General features: G+C 54.0%; 1 protein-coding gene and 1 long non-coding RNA gene across 3 annotated transcripts in view; one reads left to right on the forward strand and one right to left on the reverse strand.

Moving 5' to 3' along the window:
- Rbm19 (RNA binding motif protein 19) overlaps positions 1 to 16912 on the forward strand; it is a 115734-nt gene extending 98822 nt beyond the window's left edge. Inside the window, exons 24-25 of one of the 2 annotated variants that reach the window (XM_008847469.3) lie at positions 4706 to 4815; positions 15957 to 16912. In XM_008847469.3, coding sequence (XP_008845691.1) covers positions 4706 to 4800 — 95 coding nt within the window. In that variant the 3' untranslated portion in view covers positions 4801 to 4815; positions 15957 to 16912. Of the gene's footprint in view, positions 1 to 4705; positions 4816 to 5235; positions 5876 to 15956 lie in introns of those variants that run through there. The other variant, XM_008847468.3, reaches the window with a different exon arrangement.
- Positions 64 to 3408, reverse strand: LOC115072772. The gene is made up of 3 exons (XR_003851786.1): positions 3258 to 3408; positions 2862 to 3018; positions 64 to 340 (listed from the first exon to the last, which is right to left on the reverse strand). It is a non-coding gene; the product is annotated as an uncharacterized LOC115072772 (long non-coding RNA).
- Positions 16913 to 17118: the final 206 nt, after the last annotated feature.

Below are 17118 nucleotides of genomic sequence, written 5' to 3' on the forward strand. Positions count from 1 at the left end.
TGGAGTTTGGGGGAGGGGGCAGGATTGGGGGGCCGCTGGGGGCCGGCTGAGCTTTTTGTCAGGTTCATTTCTCGGTATTGGTGTTCGGTGACAGTCACTTGCTGTTTATCTTTGGGAGCAGCTGCACCGCTGAAAGAGAATGCACGGCTTGTTTCGTTTATTTATTTTACACCTTCCCTGGGTTCTGCTTTGTGTTTGTTTGCTGAAGACCCACCGAGGCTTCCGACGTGGGGAAGCAGGCTTTGCCACAGCTGTTCCTGCCGAGCGAGCTGCACTCTGAGCCGAGGCAGGCCAGTGGGGGGCTGGGTGGCAGCAGTTGGGACACAGGGCTTGGCACTTCCTGCAGAGGAAAGTTGGGGGTCCCAATCCCTGGTCATGGTTTGCCAGAACCACCTTTGACTCCTTCATCTCATAGCCATCCCAAGAAGTGACAGCTTAGGGTGACTTCGCTGGTGAGTGGCAGAGCTTGGGTCCAGGGTCCTGGGGTTGTGGTCACTGCCTGCCACATGTGTCCCAAGCCCCATAGCACCTCCCTGGACATCTCTTGTTTTCTAACCTGCGATTGAAGGAGGTGGACCAGCCCCACCCCTTTGACCCATCTGAGCCAATCCCCTGTGCTCATTGCCTCAGTAGCTGTTGATTGATCCTATCACATGCCAGCCCTGTCTGTCCTCTTTGCCGTCAAGCCCAAGAGAACTGGCACCTTCAGCATTGGTCAGGGTGATAAAGGCATGGCATTCTGCCCCATGGACCTAGCCTACCTGGGTGGGCATTGCTGTTTCAAGACTCATGCCACCCCATAAGTTAGGCATTAATAGCCCCATTTAGAGATAAGGAAACTGAAGCACGGAAGCACTGGCCCATTGCTTGAAGCCACACAGTGTAGCCACAGTGGAGCTAGATCAGAACCTGGCCGAGTTAGGCAGTATTAGGGAGGGATGCAGAGGGCTCTGTAGGGTGGAGATTTCTTCACCTGGCTCTAGTGGCCCAGTCTGAGGTGATCACAGCCAAGAAGGGGGTGGGTGAGTCAGTTCCTATTCTTGTGGACAAAGTTAAACCTCACACCAGATGCATCCCCTGGCCAAGGCCACACAGCTTAGGAGAACAAGGTCCTTCTGATCCAAAGCCAGGCACAGGGACTGTGGACTCTGTCACACATATACCTGCCCCTTTGTGCCTCTGGCCATAGCCCCCTCCCATGCAGGATCTGTCCAAACACTCAGTAGGCACAGGAATTTGGACCATCTGAGACGAGACCCCTGGCTGCCCCCTGCAAGACATAGGCTCTCTCACACAGGTGTGTCTCTGAACCTGCATCCCCCGCCCCCCATGGAACTCTGAGGAGAAACTGCACACACTGACTTGTGTGTCTTCTCTCCAGCTGTGTGGACCCACCCCCGTTTGTGCCTCAGTTTCCCCAAGCAAACAACATCTCCCAGGCCATGAGACTGCCACTGTATGATCCCATAGCCATAGCATCATGGTGCCATCTACAGTGTCCCTCAGGAACTGGGGTCTTTCTGAAAATGGCCTGTTGGGGCCCAGGCCACACTTTGTCTCACTGTGTTGGCCAGCTCAGTCCTATGTGCAGCACACACCAAGAGCGCACCAGTTGGTGTTGGGACCCAAGACCCAGCAGCCAGAAAGACACAGGCAGCTGCCACTCACCATGCAGGACTATGGCAGGCCCAGGGACACAGTGGTGGCAGAGTGGCCCTGCAGGAGTGACCAGGCCCTGAGCCCTTGGGCTGCTCTCAAAGGCTCTCGGATGGCAGGCAGCAGGAGCCGCCCACTCGCTCGCCCACTGCATGGGTGCCATGCTCCCTGGCTCAAGCACTGAGAGTCCCCGGAAGCTAACAGTATATTTGTGGGCTTCAGAGTCTGGACCTGCCTGGGGACCAGCTTCTGTGTCATGGTTCCTTCGGGGCCCCTGGGAGGGACCTGGACCCATGCTTCACTTCCCTAGAAGTCTGAGGGTGAGCAGTGGTGCATACAGCAAGAATTCTGTAGTGTGGTCAGTGACAGCGAGCTAAAGGACCAACCACGTCAAGCACCCAGAGCGCAGATGCACCCCTAGGCTCCAGGGAGCTGATGGCAGCTGCCTGTCATGAGACACAAGGGCTGGCTCTCTTCACATTGCTATGCTTCCTGACAGAGCATGAGAGAGAGGACCTGGCTCTTTAAATGATTGCTAAGTAAATAAACAAAGCTGGGTGACATTCCCTACAGCTGGGCTCTTCCAGAGAACAGCTGTTTGGAGAAGGGACAGAGGCTGGGCCTGGGGAGAAGTAGAGACTCAGCCTGTCTGGTCCCATGAGCCCAGACTGAACTCAAGGGTGCTGGGTGCTGTGAAGCCACCCCATAGCCCCCTGCCTGAGGACTGTCAGCCAGGCAGTGTACAGAGGACCCAAGCTGGGAGTCGGTTGGATTCCGACTTGGGGAATCTGCTGGGGTAGCTGGTGTTCAGGCCCTTTCCATCTCCCCTAGGGCTGGCTCATCCCTAGACAGGGCTGAACCAATCTCGTTTACAACCAAGCTCTACCCAAGTAGGTGCTGTCAGGTCTCTGTCAGGTCTCTGTGCTGGGAGAAGGCACTGGAAGAAAGATTATGAAAACCATTCTTGGCCTCGTGCCCTCTTCTGTCTGCCCCTCCTACCACAGCGTGAGCCCTTTGACCCTTGCTGTTCCTGGTCACCTTTATCAGGACGGAATACTGGGCATCTCAAATACGCCTGCCTTCCAGAGACAGACAGTAAAGTCAGGTCAAGCCAGGTTCAGGGAAGCAGGTGTGTGGGGGAGCAGGGGACTGAGGGGTTGCAGGGAGATGAAGATGGGGAACGCTTTACCAAAAAGATGACGCACCTGAGTGAGCACAGCAGTGCAGAAGCCCTGGGGCAAGAGCAGTGGGTACCAGGATCAGAAAGTGGCCAGCCATGTGGCCCAGTCACCAACAGTGTGATAGCTTCACCTTTCTCCAGGGACAGGGCACGTCAGAGGTCTCTGCTACAAAGCTGAGATGCTGGAGGGAGGCAGGGGCGCAGGGGGATGGGGCAGACAGGGCACAGAGGAGATCAGTGCTAGGAGTCAGGTCTTCCTGAGGCTGAGCAACACTCCCTGGGAGGCACCCACATCTGCCCCTCAGCCCCACTTGCCTGGACCCTAGCCAGTGTGTCCTAGCCCCACCCACAGAGCAGCAGAGAGTGTCAAGCACAAGCCAGGGGACTTGTTTTGTTGCCCATCTATTTCCAGTGCTATTACCTGCCCACGATTCAATTTCCTGAGACCATTGTGCACTCGGGAGCTCAGCGGGGACGAGGTTGGGAGCAAGGAGAGGAAGCCGCGGGGAGCCAGGCCGCCCCCTCTTCTTTCTGCAGTTGGCCCTGATGGGCACAACTGCCAGGCCTCCAGGTTCCTGCCAAGTGCTCCCCCCTTGCCCACCCCAGGCAGCATAGCTATCTCCCCAGAGACACTCAGCTGTCTCCCCACAGCTCCACTCAGGTGTCTCGGGAGCCACCACCAGGTGCTAGTCGAGATGCCGAGGCTGCAGACACATGTGCTGAGAAGGAGTACATAAGTGGGGTGAGGGTGACTGGGTCAGGGCAACACCAAGGATGCAGATAGGGTCATTATCCCCATCAGCATGGGAGAAATGAGGTGGAGTGGGGGCTTCAAGATCTGAGAGGGACCCAGGTCATCTACCCCTGGGCCAAGGTTGCACTCACCCTGGGGAGGAAGAAGAGACAGCTGCCTCCAGCATGATCTGCACTGCAGCTGCTCCCATGTAGAAGTGAGCAGAGGGTTGGGCAAGTGTATACCTGGAGGCCTCCCAGGAGGCAGAGTCTCAGGAAAGCAGGAATTTAGATGGACAGCTTTACAAATCAGGCTTTTACTGATAAGTGGATGGACTAACAGAGGGACTGATAGGGCAGGCAAGAGCCAGCCTCCCTTGTTCCCTTCCTAGAGGTGGAAAGACTGGGCTTAGGTACAACATGAGTTCTGGTCCTGGTTCTGTTACTGCCTGACTTTGCAGCCTTAGACAGAGCTGTCTGTGACTTTGTGTACTCGACTATACACAGTAGTAACTGCATGGGGGTTGTTGAGGACCCTAGAGCCATAGCATACAGTAGGTGCTCAGTAGTGGCATTTGGGGCAGTTCTGTGTCTAAATCCCTTTTCCTCCCTTTGTGGAAAACTCCACATTCATCAAAGCCCAAATCATATAGCCCCTCTTCTTCAAAGCCACCCCTCATTCCGACCTCCATGTCTCTGGACTCCATGGGCTCTGCAGCCATGCAACATTTACTGAGCTCCTACTGTTTGCCAGCTACTCACCACACCATGACAGTCTGTGGCCTCTACAAAAGCAGAACTGGCTTCTAGTCTCTTCAGCCGTTGCCCAGTGCAGCTAGGCCTCTGGCCTGCAGGGAAGAGGCAGCTCACTCAGGAGCCACCCAAAGGTAGTCCTTTGCTTTGCTGTAAGGATGAAAGACGAGAGGTGGCTGGCAACTGTAAGCAGCAGGAGAGAGGCACCCTGGGCAGAGGCTAGACTAATAACTAAGGTAGTGTTTGCTTCCTCTTCCCTTCTGTCTCTCATTCCCCCCACCCCTGCCTGCTCTTTGTGTCCTCCCCCTCTGCCTCCTTGTTCCCCCCTCACTGATTCACTCTCTCCTGTTCTTTTCTCCTCTCTCACCATCTGGGCTCCCACAGAGCCCCCAAAGAAAAAGCGGTCTGCAGTGTTGGATGGGATCCTGGAGCAGCTGGAAGACAGTGAGGACGAGGATGTGGAGCAAACCCTTCTGTGAGCCGGCACTGCCAGGGTACGTGGCTCCTGGGGACTCAGGCTTTCATACTACAGGTGTGCTGGGGTGGGGCAGGGCATGGCAAGATGGAAGGTGACAAAGGTGTCCAGGGCGTGTTTGCTCAGACACCTCACCAGTGACCTGCACTGTGAACAGTGATGGAGGGACAGGCTACATGAGGTGGACACAGGCCTGACATCCACCCCTGAGATGGTGCGCGTCCCACCCCCAGCTCCTTGACCCATGGCCCTGATGCTGCCCAGGCACCTCAATATTGATGAAGGTGGGGGAGCAGAGGCTCCAGGGTTTGCAGCAGGGTGCACAGCCTGTCTAGAGCCCCATGGGTAGAGTGAGCCACTGTCTGGGAAGGAAACCTGCCACAAAGCACAGCCCAGATGCTCAACCCTGACTCCTGAGCCCTGCCTCACCCCTCTGTAGGACTGCTATGTGAGAGGCCCCTCCCACATTCATCCAAGGGACAGAGCTGGGGACTCATCCTCACCATCAAGGGTCTTCCCAGAGGCTCCTGAAGCACCACATGCCAGGCCCTGATGCCAAGCTTGTGAGCTGAACTGCGCCTTCACCACCGGTGGCTGCTACATTGCAGGATGCATGCCTCACCCATGTGAGCTCATCCCTAACTGGGGACCCTGGCACAGCCTTTCTGTGAATACCAACTCACCACCAGCCAAAGAGGAGATGGCACCAAGGAACAAGCAGCGACCATGGCCCTTCAAGTACTGTCCCGTCTCAGTACCAGGTGCCACCCCCAGTGTGCAACTCCAGTCCCACAACCTCATCTCGAGTCTGGGTAGTTAGTGTCTGAACAGTGGTGGTGATTGGCAGCTTGGCCAGCCGCACTGGAGTTCAGCATCCAGTAAATGTGAGATGCTCTGTCCATGCCTCACCAGTCATCACTGCCTGCTGAGGGGTGCTGGGTAGTATCCCCAGCAAGAGCCCAGGAGCCTTCCGAAGAGTCTCTCAATGCCAGGGCCACTTTCTGTGTATGGGGCAGGCACTTTGCCCCAGTGTGGGGACACCTTGAGAATTAAGCAATAAAGCCAGAGTGACTCCTTCCCTCCCTGTCTCCCTCCCACTACCACCGGTATCCAGCCGTCACCCTGACCTGAACCTGGCTTTGCTTGCCTTTGCTTAGTGCCATTCCATCCCAGAAGGATACCAGCTTGGTGGTCCCTCACCCTGTCAAGGCTGTCTCCAGGGGTAAAGGGCTCAGGGCCACTGAGACCCTTGCTCAGACTCCATACTGTTGCCTGTATTCAGTGCTGTGACTGAAGGAACCGGGCTGGGGGCAGGGGACCAAAGGTTGTGTGTGAAGAGGAACTGAGTGCAGCTGCTGTGGAGGAACCAGCCTGGGCACTAGTTCTCTCAGCGGAGGGGGACCTTTACATGGAGACAAGTGTGAGTACAGTGAGAGCTCACGGGAAGAAAGGCGCCGAACAGGAAAGGCATGTGCAGGGGTCCTGGGATAGAGACCTCCCACTCCAAAGGCCAGAGTGCAGCAAGCAGGGGGCAGTGGCAAGGCTACTTGGGCAGGGTTGTGGCAGCTGGGAGAGCCTGGGGAGGTTCTGAAACCAGATGACAAGAGCCAGTTCATATACACAGCCAGATCATGCCAGCAGAGAGTGACATAAAAGGGTGATGGAGCACCCCCATACCTCTGTGGAGGACTGCTTCTGTCTGCATACAGGTCTGTGCCACCCAGAGTGAGCAAGGACCTGAGGACTTAGGCAGGGGAGAAGGGACAAGGCTTAGGGTGTCTTCACTCCTGCTGGGCCAGGCCCAGCTTTGGCACTTGGCTCCTCTGCCCCTCCCGCTGTGACCATAGCAGCTGTGCTTGGCCCCAGGCTGACCTGAGCACAGGGCCCTGGGCTTGTTGCTCCCACACTGATGATGCAGGTATGTACCCTCCTCTGGGAGTGCCTAGCCATACCTGTGCCATCCTGAGGTGAGGGGTAAGCAGTGATGTCCCCTAGACATGAAGCAAGCAGCTCAGCTCCAGAGCTCGCACAGTCAGCCTGCAGAATAAAGGTGCTTTGGTTACACAAGACCTTAAGGACCAGCATGGTGGAGTGATGTTGGGGCATTGGGGTGGGGGTGGGGGGTGGCGGGCAGCAAGATACATAGGTCAGACCTCCAAGCCTATGGTGACTCTTCATGATCTCCGTCCATAAGCCTCCTTTGCTGTGTTTGCAAATGTGTACAAGAATTCCTGCCTTAGAGTACTTGGGGGGAATACTGGTTTTGACAACATAGTCTTGCTATGTAGCCCAGGCTGGCCTAGAACTTAGTCCTCCCACCTCAGCCTCCTGAGTGCTACAACTGCAGTTGTGTGCCCCTGTGCACAGCTTCAGATTTTTTTTTAAGTGTAAATAGGAGGGCCTGGGAGAGGGCCTTGCCAGTGAGGTGCCTGCCTGCAAGCATGAGGCCCTGAGTTCAGGTCCCCAGTACCCATGTAAAGCCAGGCAAGGTGGCGTGGGCCTCTAATCCCAGTGTTGCAGGTGGAGACAGGCAAAGCCTAGCCAGTCTGTGAGCTCCGGGTTCAGTGAGAGACCCTGTCCTAAAACAAAAGTGGCAATAAACTGAGGAAAGCACCTTGACTTCTGGCCTCTGTGTGCTCATACATACACACACACACACACACACACACACACACACAGAGTAAAGAGGAACTTGTGGGTGACCAGTGCCCGTAACATGAAGTAGAATAGCCATTGTCAGTGACCTTGACTTTCAGCAAGGAGAGCCTGAGGACAGCACCCAGCAGTGACATGAAGCCTCAGAGCCTCCTGTCAGACAGGAGTCTGTGGGTCCAGCAAGGGCCAAGAGAAGGTAGCTTCTGGCCAGAACCCCACAACAAGGGCTGAGAGCCATGTGCCCCAAACTCCACATCCTGATTCTTGTCACACTCTGTCCTGATGCCCCATCTACTCACTGATTCAGGTGACCCTTGCTGGATCAGAGGTAAAGACAGCTCCACATTCTCAACATGGTGTTCCTTGCCAGATGGACACCAAAGTGTGTCCCAGGCCTCAAGATGCACACTTTGTGGGGGGCTGAAGAGATGGCTCAGGGGTGTTAGGAGCATGTACTGCCCTTCCAAAGAACACAGCTCTCATCAGACAGCTCACTATTGCCTGTAACTCCAACTCGGGATCCAGCGCCCTCTGCTGGCCTCCACAGGTTCCTGCACTCACATAACACACAGACACAGATACACAGATATAAACGTCTTTTTTAAAGATGCATACATCCAAAGCAAGGTGGTCCCCAGTGGTCTCCACTGGTGTGTTCCCTCCTCTCCGTTGCCCCACTGTCCTGATGTAGGGGAGCTGTCCTGCAGGCGCAGCCACAGCCAGCACTCAACAACAGCAGGGACAGGATCAGCTGGGGCTACGCACGCAGGCTTTGCTGAACAGAGTGAGCTTGGGCTGAACATCTAATTCAATTTGTTCTGCTGAGATTGAAATATGAAATGGTTGCCAGTCAAAACGTTCAAAGGACGGGGAAATGGTGAGAGAGCGCCTGCTGGAATTTAAATTTTAATGAAAATGACTTTAACCCTTTGGTAATGCCTCCAGAAAACGGACCACATGCTTGGTCCCAGGAATGAAGCCTTCTGGGTTCAGTCTCCCCACATCCCTCTCGGCTTCACCAGGAGTGGCATTTTCCAGCAGGGTCACTCTGAAAATTAGTAGGATGCATGACTCCTGATACATATTCGCCCTGATGTCTGGGCTGTTGACATGGGCACCTTCATGTGGGTGATTTTTCCCAGCCCCATCAGGACAGACCCCGTCACAGCCTCCTCTGGTACCTCGTTCTTATTTTCTATTTTTATTCTTGAGGTGAGATCGTGCACACTATCCAAGCTGGCCCTGAATTCCTGGGCTTAAGTGACTCTCCCATGCGGGCCCTGTTCTCAACTTTCTTTGTTCCTGTAGCAAGTCATTTGGGGTCAGGCCCATCCTTGTGATTGTGAGCCCCAGCAGGGCAGTGTCCTGGCCTGATATCTTTGAGTTTAGTATTTACAATGGAGAGAAGGCTTCCAGCTTCTCTCAGCAGCTCTGAAAGGAGAGCTTGGAACTTAGAAATGGCCTCTCAGTGATGGGTGATAGAGGGTGTATATGCCAGCCCCACCTGACGGCAGGGGCAAGCAGGCTTTGGAGCCACCATTGCCCGTCCAGGCTGAGGCAGAGCACTAAGACCCAGACTCTAAAGGAGACAAAGGGAGCTCCATCTAGTGACTGACCAGCAGCAGCCCGCAGAGACAGAGGGAGAGAGGAGGCCAGGAAGACATGGACTGGTGAGAGCTGAACCCCAGTAGAGTGTGCAGCCCTGTGACTCTGGAGGGTCACTGTGCTGTTGTCAGTGAGAAGGAGCAGTTAGAGGGCAGTCCCCCAGGGAACTAAGAACTGGGTTTTCAGTATCCATAGGCACCATAAAGATGTGTCACTGAGCTAAGGATGTGGCAGAATTGTCCTTGAAGAAATAGAAACCCCATGTTGGGTGCAGCGCCCAGGACACTGACTCGTGGCTCAACAGTGTCAGTTGCCTTCTGTTTTGGTGTTCTTTGGGGGATTTGTTGTTTAGTATGTTGCTTTTCAGGATATATGATGATTTCTGGGGCTGGGGAGCAGGGGTGGTCAAACCCGGGACCTTGTGGTTGCTAGACAAGTACTCTACCACTGAGTTGCACCCCAACTTTTCAAGTTCATCTGGGCCAGAGAACTACTCTTAGCAACAGAACTCTAATATGGAAACCAAACAAAGAGCTGCTAATGTTCAAAGTCACGGAGTAGGGCCTGGCCCCAGACACTCATTCCCCCACAGCACCCCAGTGGTTAGAAAACGGCTGAACTAAAACCATCCCCAGAAACATGAATGTGGACCCAAGGTCAACTGGACTGTTCCTGACTCCTTGAAGCTGACTTTAGAAGCCCACCCAAGTGTGTAAGTTAGAAAAATCGAAGACTAGCAACTGTTCTTAACCGAAGAGGCCCATGAAAAACCGCAAGGAGGTAGGTGATCCTGCTGCTTTGGGGAGACCAAGACCACTGCCAAGGGATGGGAGCAGAGGCCCAAGTCCTTCCTTCATGCGGGCTTGGCTGCATGTGGACAAGTGCAACTTCCGGTGCAGAGACTGAGTTCCCTGCAGCCCTATTTTCGCGACTTTTTAGAAAGGCTTTCCCGAACAGGTACCATGGCACTATCTCAAGGCCACCATAATGAATAGACTTCTGGCTTCTAGTGAGAAGAGCTGGTCACAGTTCTAAAGTCCAGAGGTCTGAATCTGGGGCGCTGGCAGGCCCTGCCTCCCTCCAAAGATTCTAGGAGATGACCCTCCCTGCTCCTTTCAGAGTGTGGTAACTCTGGGGGTGACCCTCAGCCCACGACTGCACACTGCCTCTGTCTTCTGTGGTCTTCCCTGTGTCCAGTGCCTTTTCTTTTGAAGACCCCTATCGTTGAAACCCAGTGACACCTGGTTGGTGCACAGTGGTTCTGCTTGACATCCCTGGTTACATCTATGAAGGACATTTCTTCCATAAAGGTCACATTTGTGGGTTTCCACATCTTTGGAGGGAGGGTCATCATTCAGTCCACCAGAGTCTGAACCGCTGATATTTGCTCCATTTGGCAGCTTTGGATAAGAAACTGGAGACCCCACAGTCAGTGTGGTGGAGATGGTCCTGCCCACCAAAGCCACAGGCTCCCTGGGGAGATGACAGGAGTGGGTCACTGAGTGGATCAGAGAAGAGTGAAGAAAGTTCCAGGGGCTGTGGCCCAAAGGAAAGTCAGAAAGGGCTTCCTGAATGGCTCCTAACGGAGGCCCATCACTTCATTTCCCAGACCAAGGGGTGAATGCCCAAGGACAGTGGGAAGCCATGAACAGCCCATGCCTAGCTGCCTACAGAGCTGGCCCCTGCTCAACTCTAACACTAGCACAGGATACACAGGGACACTGCCCCACCACACAACCCTGGGGAAGGAGGCCTCATGGTGGGTCACCTAGTCCCCTTTGCACACCCTACATGGTGCTTAGCCACCCTCAGAAAGAACACGCCCACTAGTTGCCAAAGAACACTTCCTGCTGACTCCCTCCATTTAGTCACTTCCGTCCTGTGACAAAATACCTGACAGGAACAACCAAGGGGAGAAAGGATTTACCTCCCAGGGCTTCAGCCAAGCAAGGAGACAGGAGTGGCGGCTGCTGGTTACACCATGGTGGCCAGGCTATAACCCTCAAAGGCCCATCCCTATGGACCGATCCTCCAGACCCTGTCTCCCAAAGGATTCCCAACTTCCCAGAACAGTGCCACCAGCTGGGGACCAGGTGTTCAAACACACCAGCCTTGTAGGGCATTTCATACCCAAACCATCACAGCTCCTAGGAAGGGACTCCTTGCAATTCAGGGGGCCTGGAGCTCCTCAGTGGAAGGTGGGTCCCCAGTAGTGGTGGGGCTGTTCAGCTAATGGCAAGACCACCTTCAGGTGGCCTGCACTGAGGGGTGCCAGCTTTAGTAGGCAGTGTATAAGATCTAGTCTGCCTGGTTTGCTGAGTATGGGGTTGCCGAGCTCCATTATGCTGTGAATACTAGTTAGACTGCAAGAAACAAGTTGCTGTTCACACAGAGACCTGAAATAACCAACATCTAAACCTAAAGACTCAGGAATCCAAAGTCGCCATGGCAATAGTGATCACCATCCTCAAGCCTGACTGTGCACTACAAGTCGGTGGCCCTCACAGCAACCGGAAGAGATGGAGCTATGGTCCCCATTTGATGGATGAGGAAACTGAGGCTCGGACAGGCAGCCAGTGTTGGCCAAGGTCAGAGACTTAGTAGAAATTGAGTAGGCACATAGTTGAAGAACACTGTCATTCAAAAGGACTGCCAGTGAGATTCCATGTGGGAATCTGGTAGGGTGAGGGCAGAAGGCATTGCTAAGTCCTGATTGTGATGACTGGACCAACTGAATTAGTATCAATGAGATTCGGGCTTAAGGCTCCAGATTCAGCATCTGTATTAGTTCCGTTTCCAGTTATTATAACAAAGTACCTGACAAGAGCAACTTAAGGATTTATTTTTGCTCTCTGTTTGTCCATCATCCTGGCAGGCATGGTGGCAGAGGCAGGAAGCAGCTAGACATGTTCATCCTCAGTCAGCAGAAAGAGATGAAAGCTGGCGCTCAGCTAAGCTTGCTTGCTTTTTATACAGCCCAGGGCCCCAGCCTATGGGTTGAATGCTGCCACCTGAATTCAGGGTGGGTCTTCCCTCCTCAGTTAAACCTCTCTGGAAACACACACCTTCAGTGACACACCCGAAGGTGTCTCTAGGTGATTCTAAATTCAGTCAAGTTGACATTGAAGATGAACCGCCATGGGGCTAGAGAGATGGCTCAGTGGTTAAGAGCACTGGCTGCTCTTGCAGAGGACCCGGATTTGGTTCCCAGCACTCGCATGGCAGTTAACAATCATTTATAGCTTCAGTTCCAGGGGATCCGACACCCTTTTCTGACCTCCGTGGGCACTGCACGACGCGGATGTACTTAAATACATGCAGGCAATACACTCATATACATAAAGTAAATAAAAAAGATGAGTCATCACAATAAAGCTGTACTTAGAGGAAAATCATAGTTCCTTCAGTCCCATGGTGTCAACACTAAGTCCCTTATATGAGTTACCTGCTGCTGTGCAATGTGTAGGGACTCACCAAACTCATTGGCTCAGGACACAGCCCTCAGCTGAGGACTGTGTATGGGCAGCTCATACCGCAGCCTGCTCATCTGGGCCTCTGCTGCGTGTACGTTGGTTGGCTCTCCACCTCACTGCTTGCCTGAGGCAACTCAGTGTGCCCTCATCCCTCCGGCAGGCCAGCCAGGACATCTCACAGGGAAGACAGCTGAACTGCAGAAAGGAAGAGCTTGTTTTAAAGCCTCTTGGGTCAAATTTGCTATTGCCCCCAAGTCCCGTGATGAGGCCCAGAGTCAGCAAGAGGTAGCTGGAGATACAGCTCTGTAGTAGAGTGCTCGCCTTGAGTGTACAAGGCCCTGGGTTCAATACCTAGCACCACCACCAAAAAAAAAAAAAAAGTAATTTCAGGTTCAACAAGAGGGGACAGTGTCCACAGTCATGGACATGGGAAAGGAAAGTTGTGGGAATTGGAGTGGTGTGTCACTCAGGTCTCCCGTACAGTTCTTAAACACATCTTCCATCCCTGCCCCTCCCCCAGTTACCACCTGTCCTTGGCATCTAGATCCCTCTTCCTCAGAGCAGTCTCCATTGGCCACCTGAGACTTGGCTCCTGGGATGTTCCTCACTGCCTTTCAGGGCACTATAGTCTGGGGACTCTTACCCAGCTGTGTGCTTTCCAATGACAGACATGATATCTTGACCCTTACTATGTCAGGAGGTCCCCACTGCGTTCTCCTGGCTTCCAGGCAGACCCTGTCTTACGCAGTCTATGGATTTTCACTATTCAAGCCAGGAAGAGTATGGCCAGGCAGGTGACTTGTCTCCTAAGGAACCTGTACACCGCTAGGAACCTGGGGTGCTCCTTGGGCCCCCAGGATGTGAGTGAATCTTCCTGCTAGTTCCCTCTTGCAGGAAAGACCTGTGCTCTGTCTTCACTATGGTCCATCTAGCTTGGTCATCACAGCCATGTGACCCCAGAACTGCGCTAAGGCCACAGCAGTTGTGGCAGCTTCCAGCCCCACTCAGCCCAGTGGAAGAGGGGGAGCTCAGCCTGCCCCACCCACCCTCCCTGCCTGGTGGCCAGTGAACCCTAGCAGCCCCTTTGCTCCTGCCTGCCCAGGCCAGCTATGGATTGGAAATAGTGCCCATCCCTGGTTGCAACAATGCCCCAGGGTTCCTCACTAGCCTGATCCGGTTCATTCCTATTCCTAGATTTGTCCTTTCAGACCCAGATTCCCCTGAGGAAGCTTTGCATTTAGAAAGCTTCTTCTGGGATGCGGCCTCATTTCTCTGCTTGTTCTTCACAATTCCCCAGGCCTCCCAGGCCTCTCTCTGGATCCTGAATCAGAGACAGAGAGTGACTCCACCTTGCCTGCCTCCCTGCTGCTGCGGCCTCGTTTCTGGGGGGCTATGGAGAAGCTGGCACCTCCTTCCTGCTCCCAGGGGCCCATGTCTGAAAAGCAGTCTCATTAGGTGTACCATCTTTTCTTTGTATCTGCCGGTGAGTCTTAGACCCCCGTGAGGCCACACCAAGACTCCATCTTCAGGTCAGAGTTAGAAGCACCGGCTGGAAGCCCCCTCACACACACGGGGTTGGGGGGGGGGCGATTCTGCTCCTCATCCCCAAATCTACCTCTGTACCTCACTTGAAGACAGGGAGAAGACCAGGCCTTCTAGAGGGTTCCAAGGACCCAGAGGATATAGATCAAGCCAGATCCAAGTACCAGGTCTGAGGGAAACATTTCCGCCGTGCATTCCTACGAGCTTCACTGATCACTGTCTGGTGCCAGGCAGAGAAGAAGAGAGTGGAGGGAAGAGGACCCCAGAGGCCAAGAGACCAAGTAACAAACTGATACCTGTGTGCCCGAAGAGTGTGGCCTTTGTGGATAATGGCGGGGGCAGCTCAGTGCTAGATCATGATTCTGGGATCCAACCCCACCCCCACCCCCTGCACCGCAGTAACAGATAAAGACTGGTAAGAGGGCCTGGCATTGGGGAGAGGGATGAGACACTGCTGAAGGAGGTAGAGACAAGGAGCATCAGAGAAGGTACAGTTAGGAACTGTTGGAGGCCCAGCTCCTTGGCCATCCTGTCTAGAACCTCCACCGCAGCCTTCAAGTCCTGGCCATGGCAGGGGATGAAACTTGGTCAGCCAGGGGCTGCTCCCAGGACACTGCTGTCCCCTAGCTGAGGGACTGTGGCTGTGACCAGGGCTGCACACGTCCCCTTTCGTCCCCGAGGCCAGGAGCAGTCACATGATAGCTAGCTGAGGCCTCAGATGTGTCTGCTCATGAATATCAATCAGGCTGGGTAATTCACAGGAAGAGGAGTCCAGATTGGCTAATAAGCAGCGCTTTCACCCCAAACTGGGCCTGGGGAAGGAGAGCCGTGACAGCGGGCAGGTGTGGGCATGATGTGACCAGAATTGGAAAGCCGGGCGACAGACCTGCAGGCAGAGAGGTGGGGGAGGAGGCGGCTAAGCAGCTTGGGGAGTTGGAGTCACTCTCAGGCAGCAGGCTGGAGCCCTGGGCTGGAACATTCACAGCCAAGAAGATGCAATCTCTGCAGCCTGAGGAGTGCCAGGGCCGGAGCCTCCTGGGAACTGTGGCCTGTCAGGATGTGCAAACAGACCCCTGGCATCCAGCTGACATCAGCCATGGGAGAGCCCCTCAGGTCACCCCCATCCCCACTGAAAGCCAGGTCTATTCTCCCTCCAAGGCTCCTGGTCATTGTTAGAGTCTAGCTGTGACTCTAAGAGAGAGGTAGGTTGTCAAAAGGCTGCTCCAGCCGGCAGACTCGTTACTGAGGGGCAACGGCCCTGTGAGAGCCTTCAGAGCCTAGGTCCCTGAGGTTTGAGGGTCACCAAGCCCTGTTCTGAGCATTTCCTGTGTCCTTGCAGCCTCAGGTTTCTTACCACAACCAGGATCTTGGGGGCTGCAATCTGACAGCTACTGCTCATGAGTTCTGACCCCAGAAAGTTACCTGGTCATCCCAGGCCAGTTTCCTCTGATTTAAATAAGGATCAGAACCTGACTTCCTGCCTCAGGACCCACTGAGTGAACCTAGATGCAGGAGCCACCGGGCCACACTTGCTTCAGGGAAGACACTGAAGCCAAGTCCCCATGTGCATGGCAGGCTCTGGACTGAGATTCTAAAGCCCACACACATCGTGGGCCTTGGATGAAGCCACCTCCCTCCCCTCCCCCATTCTAGACTTGTTTCTTCCACATCCTTGACGAATGACCATCATCACTACCTACACACATTTAGTATGCAACACCTTACAAGCTGCACCCCACTCTTCTGTCCTCACCCCCAGTGAGGAATTCAGAAACCAGAGAGACCACACAAATCACAAGTGAGTCAGGAAGTAGGCTTGTGGGGAGAGAGGGCTGTTTTTCACTAATCACTATGTCCTTCAGCAGCTCTGCCCCGTGTCTTTCAGACCCAGGAATACCACCCTGCCTGCTGGAGAAAGCCATGGAAATGCTCAGCAGGAACGTTTCTTAAGAAGAGTCCTTCAGCTACATGGTGCTCTGTGTTGGTGGTCCCAGCCCTCTTTGCTGGGATGAGATCTGTCACCAGCACCAGCATGTACCTGCGAGTCCTCACAGAGGAGTGGGGACCCATAGCAGCCTGGCCACCAGGGGAAACGGGTACCACCTCCTGAGGCCAAGTCATCTCTGGGTTGTCACTCTAGAAAGTTGTAACTGTGAGGCTGGAGTTAGATGCCACAGTCCCTAAGTACGTGGTGGGTGGAGTCCCAGGCTGGACTGAGTCCTCGTGACCCTGGTGCCCCTTTCTTTGACAGCCCCAATCAAGGTTAAATCAGCTGATTGGTTGTGGGGTCCTCACCACAGCCCCATGGATGGTTTCCCCATTTTACAGTTGAGGAAACTGAGGCCTGCCTTGGGCCAAAGATTTCCTCAGAAGTCCTCACCCCACACTCAACTACATCCAGAGAAGACCTGGGAGAGAATGCCCACATAGCTTTGTAGATGTTTTCCAGCTCTCTCTGTTCCATGTGGAAACAGACTAGGGGAGCATGCAGCTTAGGGGACTATAGGGAACAGAGAACGCTGAGCTGGAGCTGGCTTGTGGAGTCTGATGGGTGAGTGTTTACCTAGCACAGAGGGGACAGAAGTCTTGGACATACAGTCCGGTTAGCCCAGGTTCAGCCTCAGCCTTCTGAAGCCCACATGGGCACTACGAGCCACAGCCAGTCCAAACAGAAGTAAGGCATGGACAAAGTGTCCTCCCTGCCTTCCCCCTAGTCACAATGTCATTTCTGTGAGACTAGGCAACATTAAAGGTAACACAAGGGGCTGGAGAGATGGCTCTCAACCAGTTAAGAACACTGATTGTTCTTGCAGAAGACCCAGGTTTGAGTCCCAGCACCCACGTGGCAGCTAACAACTGTCCATAACTCCAGTTCCGAGGGAATCTGACACCGTCTTCTGACCTCCTCAGGGCATTGCACAACATGGGTCTACTTACTATGCATGCAGGAAATATACACATAAAATGAAAATAGTAAATAGAAAAAAGGGAAGATACCATCACAGTAATCACAGGAATGATTGATGGCTGAAAGTAAAAAGATAGTG

This window comes from Nannospalax galili, unplaced genomic scaffold (assembly GCF_000622305.1).
Source record: "Nannospalax galili isolate Female #2095 unplaced genomic scaffold, S.galili_v1.0 scaffold120, whole genome shotgun sequence".
Classification (NCBI taxonomy): Eukaryota; Metazoa; Chordata; class Mammalia; order Rodentia; family Spalacidae; genus Nannospalax; species Nannospalax galili.